Source organism: Prionailurus viverrinus, chromosome B3 (genome assembly GCF_022837055.1).
Source record: "Prionailurus viverrinus isolate Anna chromosome B3, UM_Priviv_1.0, whole genome shotgun sequence".
In the NCBI taxonomy this organism is placed as follows: domain Eukaryota; kingdom Metazoa; phylum Chordata; class Mammalia; order Carnivora; family Felidae; genus Prionailurus; species Prionailurus viverrinus.
Genome location: NC_062566.1, coordinates 27,017,554 through 27,028,305, shown reverse-complemented (window position 1 = coordinate 27,028,305; position 10,752 = coordinate 27,017,554). Strand labels below are relative to the sequence as shown.

The following is a 10,752-nucleotide window of genomic DNA, read 5'->3' as shown; positions in this document are numbered from 1 at the left end:
CCCAGTTCAAGAGGTTCAGAAAACTGGTCTGGAAGAGGGCATCTCAGAGGAAAATCGGTTTGAAAGCAGGTGGTTGGGAAGGGGACGGAAGCAGAAAAAAACACGGACACCTCTCGTCCTTTATTTACCTTCCTACCAACCTGACGCCGCTCCACACCTCCACAAACAGAAAACACAGAGAAGACTGAACGCAGCCCATCTCTTTTCAACTCCGCGCGGAAGCCCTCACACCGGAACGCCGCGGAGTCCACGCTCCCCATTGGCGGAAGCTTCCGCCAGCTTCCATCCGCTTCCGCCAACGACTCAGTCGGGCGGAGCCGTCCCTAGAAGTCACTTCCGCTTGACCCCGCCCCCTCGTTCCCATTTTGGTTGCTTCCGGCCTCAGGCCCCGCCCCACCCAGTGTGGCCCCGCCCCGGCCCCGCCCCGGGCTCGCGGTCCCGGCCCCGCGGCGCCGCTTCCGGTGCGGGCCCCGCCCCGGCTGTGGCCCCCGGCTGCGGAGGAGTCCGAGACGCAGCTGCTGCGGCGGGGCCTGAGTGGCTGCTTTCAACCCCCCCGGCCGGACCCGGAGAGCTGCGCACAGGTAAGCCGCGTGGGGCCCGGCTCCCTCAGTCGCGCGGGAGAGTGGGCTGTGGCAGGTGGAGGTACGCGAGGGGAGGCAGGTGTGTGGGGGGGAGACGCGAAGGCGCGGGCCGGCTGAGCGTGGGGCCGCGGGGGAAAAGTGAGAGCGTCGGGAGGAGACCCGAGGCGCCCTGCAACCAGTAGGGTGATTTGAGATAAAGAGATGGGAAGAGTAAGGGGCCCCCGGGAACTGAGGGCGAGGATAGGTGGGGTTGGGGCGATCGAAGAAGAGCCAGCGGATTGGCTGAGAGGGCTTGGTGGAGGTAAAAGTGATAGGGCTGCGATTGGGGGTATAATGAAGGGGGGGGGGGGGGTGCTGGCGTAACCAGGGAAGGAGGTGTGGGGCTTGAAGGGAACCGGGGCCAGAGGGATCCGGCAGCGAAGGTAGCGGGAATGGTAGGGGAGGCCGGGTTCAAAGCTACAAGCGGTCCGTTGCGCCGGGCATGGTGGTCCGGGAACTTTAGTGGAAATGGGGGAGGGGGCCGTGTGAAGGGATGAACTGGCTTAGATTTCTGAGACACAAGTTTTCTAAATACAGGCAGGTGGCATTATTGTTTGGATCTTTCTGCTTAGGGACAGTTGGTTGATGGGCTCTTGGGGGAGGGTGTGTGTATTGAGTTGTGGAACTGAGTCATTTCAATCTTACTAAAGAGGCTGTGAGACACCTCCCCCTCTGCTGGGGACAGCATACTAAGAAGATGGTGCCACAGGACAAGAAGCAGTTGTTCAATGGCTGGCAGGACTCAGTCGAAAAATTATTCCTCTTGTAACTGATTGACTGCAATGATTGTAAGGAAAATCAAAATGACCACCGAATTATTTGCTTTATTCTTTTGTTTAATTTTTTTTACGCCAGTTTTTATCCTAAATGCATACTTTTGCCAACTGGATTTAATGTGGGTGTAAGTCTTTTCATGTTCTGTTACACTATAAAAAGGGCTAAAGCTGCAGGCGTAACTCACACTTTCTCAAGTGCCAAGAGAGGAAGTAAAGGCAGTAAGAGGCAAATTGGAATTTGAATCTTCCACCAAATTCAAAAGGCAAAAGCAGTGCTTCTCAGATAAACCGAAAATGAGAATTCTTATCTCTGCTTTTTTGCCTAGCTTTAAAAATTGTACCTTTTTCCTCTAACCTATTAAAAAATTAATAAAACCACACAGTTTTTATTGTTAGGGATGTGATTACTTCCCCATGAATTTTTGAAAACACTGAAGGCATTTAGTTTTTTTTTTAATCTTTATACTCCGTTCTAAAACAGTGAAACAATGCAAATATCAAGTCCCAACCTGTGCGAAGCAGCTTCTTCTTTCATGTGATGACAACATTGTACGCCATGTTGCGAGTCCTGTTACCTAAAATTTGCCCGTGCGTAGTAATCCAATCAGTTATGGGGAAACATAACTCAAGTGAGGTTTGTTGGGGGTGGAGATCTGGAGAGGAGGACGGGAAAGAGGGAGCTAGCGGAGAAGAGGGTGTGAAAGGGGGATGTGTTTGGAGACTGATTGGTAAGAATGCTGATAAACCTGTCCCTAGAGTACTTTTGGCCTGAAAGCCTTTTCTTTTTGGTATTTGTCTTAGAATATCATAGTAGAAGTGAATCAGAAAGAAAAGAGATGTGAAGAGATTTACTTGGTGGTTTATAAAAAAGAAGCATTGCCTTGTTGTTGAGACAATATTAATATCTGTTTCAATTTAATTAACTTTAAAATCTCCAGAGGAATTCCCCCACTGTTTGTTTTTTGAGTGACGATTGCAATTTGAAACTCTTGCCTCCTTGTGTATTTCTTTCATGTTGTTGAAATTGGATTCTTTTTGAGGCCATAATGTACAGTTAACATGGCTCAGCCCACTTGAAGAGCAGGCTGGCAATTTGATCTGGGAAATTTGAAAAGTTTAAACCTAAAAGCCGTTTGCTAGGTTCTGTTTTGGTATGAGAGAAATCATTCTGTCTTCCTGATTGCTCTGCGTCTGGCTTGGATGGTACTTCTTTCTCTGATGGGCCTGGGAACGTAAACAGTGTTCCCTCTTTTGTAGGCAGGACCTTCTTTCCTTTATTCTTGAGGTTTTCATACTCACCACCTTTGTACAGTGCAAACCCAGTTGCCTTTTCAGTAATAAACTGGCTAATGTTCGATAATGTTGAGAGAGAGAGATCAGAACACAGAAGTTCACAGTAATAAGCTGGCTAATGTTTGATAATGTTGAGAGAGAAAGGTCAGAACACAGAAGTTCACAGGCTAGGTATTGTCTGGATTTACTTCTTTTTAAACCCACGGTAGTCCACCTCTGCTGAGACTCATCCTGTCTTCACACCGTTCACTACGTCCCCTCCAACCTCCCTCCCCCCAAGTCCGCTCATTCCTCTTAAAACCCAGGCTTAGGAGTGTATGTTTAGTGTTCAGAACTCACACCTTTTAGTGGAAAAAAGAAAGTCTTTTAATACCTGTTTTACATTTCCCCCCCCTTGTTTCTCCTTCTTTGTGGTTTCTGTCAATCACTTAAGGTTCAGACCCAGTGTGCCCACTGGGCTGTGCCCAGGTTCAGAGCCATGCCAATCGGTGGGTGAAACTCGAGGCAGTGATGGAGCCACTGCAGCAACAGAAGCAGCCGCCGCCGCCGCCACCGCCACCGCCACCGCCACCACACCTGGCTCCTCTGCAGATGGATGCCAGGGAGAAGCAGGGACAACAGATGAGGGAAGCCCCATTCTTATATGCCCAGAAGTTGGTCGCGCAGCAGACTCTCCTTTCCGCCACCCCTGGGAGGTCTTCTGGCAGCCCTGCCCTGGGGCCCTTAGCCAGAGTTCCACCAGCCACAGCAGTGGCCCGAGTGTTTGAACGGAGCAACGTGAACTCAGAGCCTGAGGAAGAGGAAGGAGGTCTGGAAGATGAGGATGGGGATGACGAAGTTGCAGAGGTGGCTGAGAAAGAGGCCCAGGCTCCTTCAAAGTATTTTCATGTGCAGAAAGTGGTTCGCCAGGACCCCAGAGCAGCACCCGTGTCCGGTCTGCTTCCAGCGCCGGGGCTCCCGCCGCGGGGACAGCAAGCTAAAGAAGACCATACCAAAGATGCTTCCAAGGCCCCACCTTCCGTCTCCACAGCTGGGCAGCCGAGCTGGAATCTGGATGAGCAGCTCAAGCAGGTCAGTCTTTGTGGTGCAGGGGGTCATTTGTCCTTCCTAAAGGCTGGCTGCGAGGGGTACTGCCAGGGCCGGGGTCTCCCCCAGTGTGTGCCTTCTCACCCCGCTTCAGTGACCCAACGGTCTCACCGTAAATAGGCTTTGAGTTTTTTTTCCCCATACTCGTTTCTTGATTACAGCAATGAAGTGTGTCCTCCTAATATAGTTTCAAATTGGATGTGAAAGAATGTCAGTACAATCTCTTTTTTTAAAAAGGAAGGATGAGGTTGCAACAGTGTTATGAAGGATATCTAAATATATGCGACACGCGACTCTAATTACAGTTTTTGTACATTAGTAAGAGAACAGTCTTGCCTAAGACCATTTCATAGCCCCAGGCTAACCCAGGATCGTACTCTTTAAGGACAGTTTTGTTGTTTTGCAGTAAAGTGTAGCTGACAAGAAGCACCTGTGTTGTGTATGTTTTCCAACGAAGAGCATTGTAGACATGATTTCATTTCACCCTTATACCACCCCCTTTGAAACAGGAAAAGGTAGACCTCAAAATTCCAATTTTAGCCAAGGTAAGCTGAAGTGATTTTCAAGTGGCGTTTGTTTGTTTGTCTGTCTGTGACAGGGGTAGGGGCAGAGTGGGAGAGAGAGAATCCCAAGTAGGCTCCACACTCAGCACAGAGCCCCACATGGGACTTGATCTCACAAACGTGAGATTATGACCTGAGCCAAACTCGAGAGCTGGACACTTAAATGTCTGAACCACCCAGGTGCCCCACGCGCAGGTGATTTTCAAATGTGGCTGAGCATCACAGTTATCCTGTAAGCTTTAAAAAATACAGATCCCAGGGTCTTAAAGAATTATATTTTGGGGGGTGCCTGGGTGGCTCAGTCAGTTAAGTGTCTGACTCTTGCTTTTGGCTCAGGTCATGGTTTGTGAATTCCAGCCTGGCATTGGGCTCTGTGCTGACAGTGCAGAGCCCGCTTGGGATTCTCTGTCTCCCTCTCTCTCCTCTTTCTCTGCCCCTGTCCCTGCTTGCATGCATTCCCTCTTTCTTTCAAAATAAATAAACATTAAAAATAAAAATGAATTCTATTTGGGTGGAGCCCAAGGAATCTGTGTTGTCAGCCAAGCCTTTGGCTTCTGATTCCTCTTCCCTTTCTGACCTGCCATGCAGTTTTTCCTCACCAACAGAATGGGAGTGTTGGTGGATTGTTCCAGGTTAAGTGACTTGCTGGTGCTTAGGGAGTTCGTGATAAAGCTGGTAGTATCTGGGTACTCCCCACAAGTACATGCTCTTCATGCGGCCCAGTGGTGCTTTGCTCTTTGGAAATAAGTTGTAAAGAGCTGTGGGTGTTCACAGGGCAACTGAGAAGTCCTGTAAGAAAGGTCCTTTGGAACCTGAAAAATCAGCGGCTTTGAATACAGGAGCTCTGTGTAATTGATCTGTGTTTGACCACAGCAGTGTTTGCAGTAGATTCCAGAGCTAGCAAAGTGGGGGGTTCAGTTCCCATTTCTTCCATTTATTACCCTTGTGATCCTTTAGTAGGGCTCTCAGTCTGTGAGCCTGCATCCTTTCGTCTGTGCAGTGAAAACAGGCGTACCTCCCGAGGGTGTTGTGAGGATTGACTGAGCTAGCACGGTAGGTAAGAGTGCTCCAGGCGCTCTTTTATGCACCGTCCTCCACCTCCTCCACCGCAGCCACACAGGCCCCGGAGCAGGCAAGATGCCGAGGTGCACCGAGGTTTTCCCTCAGATCACCGGGAGGTAGTGGCAGAGCTGGGACTTGGATCAGAGAGTCCCCGCTTCCACGACAGCGGCAGCCTGGCCGCCAGCCCAGACCCGCCTCCTGGCTGATTGCTTTGGTTTAGCAAAACATCTGTGAGTTGCCTGCAGCCCCCGCGCTGCCTTGTGGCTGGCAGAGTTCCATGCCGGCCGCTGAGTCAGCTCATAGCGGGATCCCGCCCTGACAGCACTGGGAAAGTTCAGGCCCGAGGCGGCTGGGCTGCCCCCGCCTTGGCAGCTGGCCAGCCTCTGCGTGTGTGCGGTCGTTCCTAGAAAGTGCAGCCGCGTGCGAGGAACAAGTGGAGCTCCAGAGCCTGTCTGTCTTCAGGAAGTGTAGCAGGTGTTGAGGTCAAGCCATGAGAGCTTTGAAAAAAGAGACTCTCCCCAGCCGGCGTGTGCATGCACACACGGATGCACGGTAGCGGGCACCCAGCGCCGTGTTCTGGGTGGAGTGGCCCCAGGACTACACAGCTCAGTGCTCAGGGGCTGGCTGATGGTTTCTGAAACCCTTTGAGTTCGTTTTAAGTTTCTGAGGCACACTCACTAATTATAGACTGCCTGGCAGAGCACCTGCCAGGATGTTTTATAAATGCCTGCGTAGCTGAGGCCTAATCTCACGTCCCAAATTTCCCTTCCTCTTGGATTCAGAGACCAAGAACTGGGTTGGGGAAAACCTCAGATGCACACCTTTTCCTTTTGAGTTTAATTTTAGAAAATTGCTTTGGTCTGTGCCCTCCTCCTTTGTCTAATCCTGCCTTAAAAATTTTTTTTCTTAATGTTTAGTTTTGAGAGAGGCAGAAACAAGAGTGTGAGTGGGGGAGAAAGAGAGAGAGAGAGGGAGAGAGAGAATCTGAAGCAGGCTCCAGGCTCTGAGCTGTCAGCACAGAGGTGGATGCGGGCCTTGAACTCAAACTATGAGATCATGACCTGAGCTGAAGTTGGATGTTTAACCGACCAAGTCACCCAGGTACCCTTAATCTTTTAAAGAAGTAAATAATGTGCTTGGGATATAAAAAACAAAACAAAAAACAAACAAAAAAAACCCAACTTTTAAAAAGCTGTGCTTAGGAAGGGGGTGCTGAAAAACTGTACTTGGGGAGAGCCTATAGGAACCATCACAGAGCATGAAATTAGCTTTTTTATTGTTCACACTCTTCTATTTCTGATGCAGTTGACTTGTAGAGAGCAGGAACGGGGTATCCTTTGCTCCAGCAATAGTTACAGAGATCTACAGGGAACACAAAATGATCTCATTGTTAATGTGTTGCAGTATCCATTTTGGTCTTTTACACAACAGACTTTGTAAAAGTCTTCTTTGTAAAAAGCTTCTTTGCAGGGAGGGACTGAGCTCCATGGACTAACTGTGGGCTTCCCTCTCAAGATGCTCACCGTCTAAGCAGAGGCCGTGTGGAAACCTCTAGGAGGACTGGGGCTTGGGTGGCAGTAATTTCACTCTGTCCTAAGTCAGCTGAAGCCCAGCTGCCCAGTCATAGCAATGCTGCAGATATTTTAAAACGAGGTTTTGTTTCGGACATTCACACACCAAGGTAAAAAAGTTAATTTTGACAACAGCATGGCTAGCACAGCTTGGGAAACCAGCAGGAATACTCAAGTTATTTTACAAGACTTTGGGGACTTGGGTCAGCAGGCATCTGCCAAGCAAAAAGCAAAATTTAAAAAGCCTAAGGATTCCACAGATTATCTTTTGTTCTATAGCCCTTTTCTTAGAACATGGGAAGTCAAGATAATTTTATGGATTCTCCTTAAAGAAACTCTTAGAAAAGAATTGCTTCTTAAGGCCTGGATCGTTAGACAGAATGTAGTATTCTCTGACACCAGAGTGATGGGAAAATAGATAATGCCATTGAACCAAGCATTCTAAAGCCCATCAGATTTCGATAGGCAGAGTAAATAATTGTAAAACAAGGCAACAGACAAAGAGCTGAGTGTCCCTTCTCTCAAGGGAGATCAGTAGAGCCCTGTCAGCATACAACCAAATGGGGGGTGTTACTGGCCTATTAGAGGTGGTCTTCTGCCCTCCTGGGAAGAGGGTAGTTCAGGCAATACAGGCTTTGTCTGTCTTGAGCCTGTTAGTGGAGCCAGAAGGTTTCCAGAAGGGTGTAGACTCCCTGCCAGAGAATAGAAAGATGAGGAACACCTTGGTAGGCGTGGGGGAGCCGAGTGTATGTGTCTGATTTTCGGCCTGCTTTGCTGGTCACCTCGGTCACCAAGTGTGGGAAGGAGGAAGGATGGCTGACTGCTTGGTCTGTAAAACCTATTACTAAGAGTTCCTCTAAGTAGTAAGGTGCCGTTTCTTGGACTAGGCCTACTTTTCTCGGTACATGCTACCTGTCCTTGGAACATTTGATGCTTTTTGTAAAGACTGTGCAAACTGGTGCCTGAAAAAAATAAGGTCATAAGCTTTCCTCGCTTTCTTTGTAGGTCTGTCTTGCGTGCCCTTAGCTTCTGCCATCACAGTGGAACCAGCCAGTGGTTGGTTCTGAATTGAGGTCAGTCTCCCCCCACCCTGCTCCCAGAGGTTGTTTGACAACGTCAGGAGACATGTTTGGTTGTCGTGACTGGGGTGTAGGAGATGTGCTACTGGCATATAGTGAGTAGAGGCCCTACTACTAAACATCCTGTACTGCACAGGACAGTCCCCCACGACAAAGAATTTCCTGGTGCAAAATGTCACTACTACCGTGTTGAGAAACCCTGCTCTACGTTGTGTAATTGGAAACAGAACGTACGCCGTGCCTTCCTCGACGCCACCCTAGACTCTGTTTCTTTGCGTTTTGGTCTTGGTCTCTGAAGAGTTTGTCAAACTTAAAGTTTTTGTCACTTCTACTTTCAATGTCTGTGTTGAGTTCATGTCTTTCCCCACAGTCACCTGCGAGACCAAACTGTCACTGAGGAGAGGATTGAGACCTAGAACTTGTACTGTCTCATTTATTTCTACCAGTGGTGCTTCTAGCCTGGGATTCCGTGATGTCTAAAAATGTCTGTGGTGATTTTTAGACTTGGTTGCCCTTTTATACATTAACCCTGAAAAGTTAAGGCATAAATATTCAGCAAACTTGTTAATTGGTAACAGATTTAATTAGTAAATCGGCATTGGTTTTGGAGCCAAAAATGTGGCTTTAGATCCTAGCTTCACTGCTTGCTTGGGACAGGTGTCCTAGCCTGCCATTCTGAACCCATGCATCCATCTGTCCCACAGGATGGTAATCCTCTCCTGCTGTGTTCAGTGAGCAATTGTAAAGATATTACCAAGGTGGCCAAAGAATAGAAGTGAGAGACCTTTGTACAATTTATACCGTCATACAAGGGTTGGGTCAGATTGTCATTAGCACTGAGATACTTTTTTTTTTTAATTATTATTTTTTTAATGTTTATTTATTTTTGACAGAGAGAGAGACAGAGCATGAGCGGGGGAGGGGCAGAGAAAGAGGGAGACACAGAATCCGAAGCAGGCTCCAGGCTCTGAGCTGTCAGCACAGAGCCCGACGCGGGGCTTGAACTCACAGACCGCCAGATCATGACCTGAGCCAAAGTCGGACGCTTAACCGACTGAGCCACCCAGGTGCCCCTGCACTGAGATACTTTTTGAAGCTGTAATCCTTTAGTCTTTACTACCCGTATAAGTAAGATGCTCCATAAATCTTAGATACTGCTCTAAAACAATTTCTTTTAAAGTTTCCTAGAGCTGTAACCAAACTCTAGTATTCTGGAGTTCTCTGAAACATTTCAGGTTTATGTCAGCTGAAACCATTGCACTTTTTTTTTAGTCCGCACCTTTAAAAAAATTTTTATTTTCTCCTTGTTGAGAAACGATTGCACTTTTGAAGCTGCTTCTTTCCACATTAAAATAGGGATATGTGGGGGGGGGGGGGCGCCTGGGTAGCTCAGAGCTGGTTAAACATCCAGCTCTTGATCTCAGCTCAGGTCTTGATCTCAGGATCGTGAGTTTGGGCCCTGCGTTGGGCTCCACATTGGGCAGGGACCTTACTTAAAAAAAAAAATAGGGATTTGTGCATATTTCTTTAGGTGGAACTAAGCCTTATTTACATTGAATTCTTATAAAGGCATGGTCGCAACTTAAGTTTAGTTCCTTACAGTTCTTACCAAACATTGATCCCTCTACATGTGTCTGAGATCCCATCCCCTCCTAATTCTCAGGGACTTGCTCCATCAGAGAAAGGACTATTTCTTGGGACCCACTGGCTTCTGAAGCTTTTTTCCACATTCACGCGCGTTCTGCTATCTCCCAAATTTAAAAACAACAACAGCAAAAAACTCCTTTAATCAGTAAGTCTCTCTGATTCATTTGTTACAAGGGAATGAGAAGTCACTTTTTAAAAACCTTCCCTTGGGGAGCCTGGGTGGCGCAGTCGGTTAAGCGTCCGACTTCAGCCAGGTCACGATCTCGCGGTCCGTGAGTTCGAGCTCCGCGTCAGGCTCTGGGCTGATGGCTCGGAGCCTGGAGCCTGTTTCCGATTCTGTGTCTCCCTCTCTCTCTGCCCCTCCCCCGTTCATGCTCTGTCTCTCTCTGTCCCAAAAATAAATAAACGTTGAAAAAAAAAAATTTAAAAAAAAAAAAAAAGAAAGAAAACCTTCCCTTGACTGGCCATCTCTCCTTCCTGCTTGGTCCTCATTGTCTCCCCTCCCCACAACAGAGCTGCTCAGAGGAATTGTTTGCACTCCCCACCTCCACTTTGTCATCTCCTGCTTACTCCTCAGCACACTTCAGTCTGGGCTCCGTCTCTTCCGTGTCCCTGAAGTTCCTCTTGGTGAGGCCTCCCAGTGACCGCCATGTTGCTAAGCCCAACCTACCCTCACCTCACTTGATTTCTCAGTGGTTCCAAATACAGTGGACCCCTCTCCTTGAAGCATTCTCTTCCTTTGCTTTCCATAGCCCCTCCATTGGCTTATTTTCCTTTCTCTTCTGTGCGACTGCTAGAACCCCAAGTTACCCCGGGCTTGGGCTTAAACTTTATATAGGCTCCCCTGAGCAATTTTCTTTCACTCTCATGGTTTTAAATACTGCCCACAAGCCATGGACTCCAGTATGCATTGTGTGAGCCCATTTTTCCATTCTGAGCTCCATTGCTGTATCCCCAGCTACATTCCTGAAATGTCCACCTAGGTATTTTACTGGCATCTCTTGCTTTCCAACCTACTCCCCTATAATTACTTCCTCCTTTATTTTTCCTTCTCT

At 48.2% G+C, this 10,752-nt stretch overlaps 1 protein-coding gene across 3 annotated transcripts in view; it reads left to right on the top strand.

Annotated features, from left to right (window-relative positions):
* Window positions 1–457: 457 nt before the first annotated feature.
* The window catches only part of ARID3B (AT-rich interaction domain 3B), a 58,207-nt gene continuing 47,912 nt past the window's right edge, over window positions 458–10,752 (top strand). For 2 of the 3 annotated variants that reach the window (XM_047863152.1, XM_047863151.1), the window contains exons 1-2: window positions 458–581; window positions 3,123–3,760. In XM_047863152.1, the coding sequence (XP_047719108.1) occupies window positions 3,200–3,760 (561 nt within the window). In that variant the 5' untranslated portion in view covers window positions 458–581; window positions 3,123–3,199. Of the gene's footprint in view, window positions 582–769; window positions 792–3,122; window positions 3,761–10,752 lie in introns of those variants that run through there. The other variant, XM_047863150.1, reaches the window with a different exon arrangement.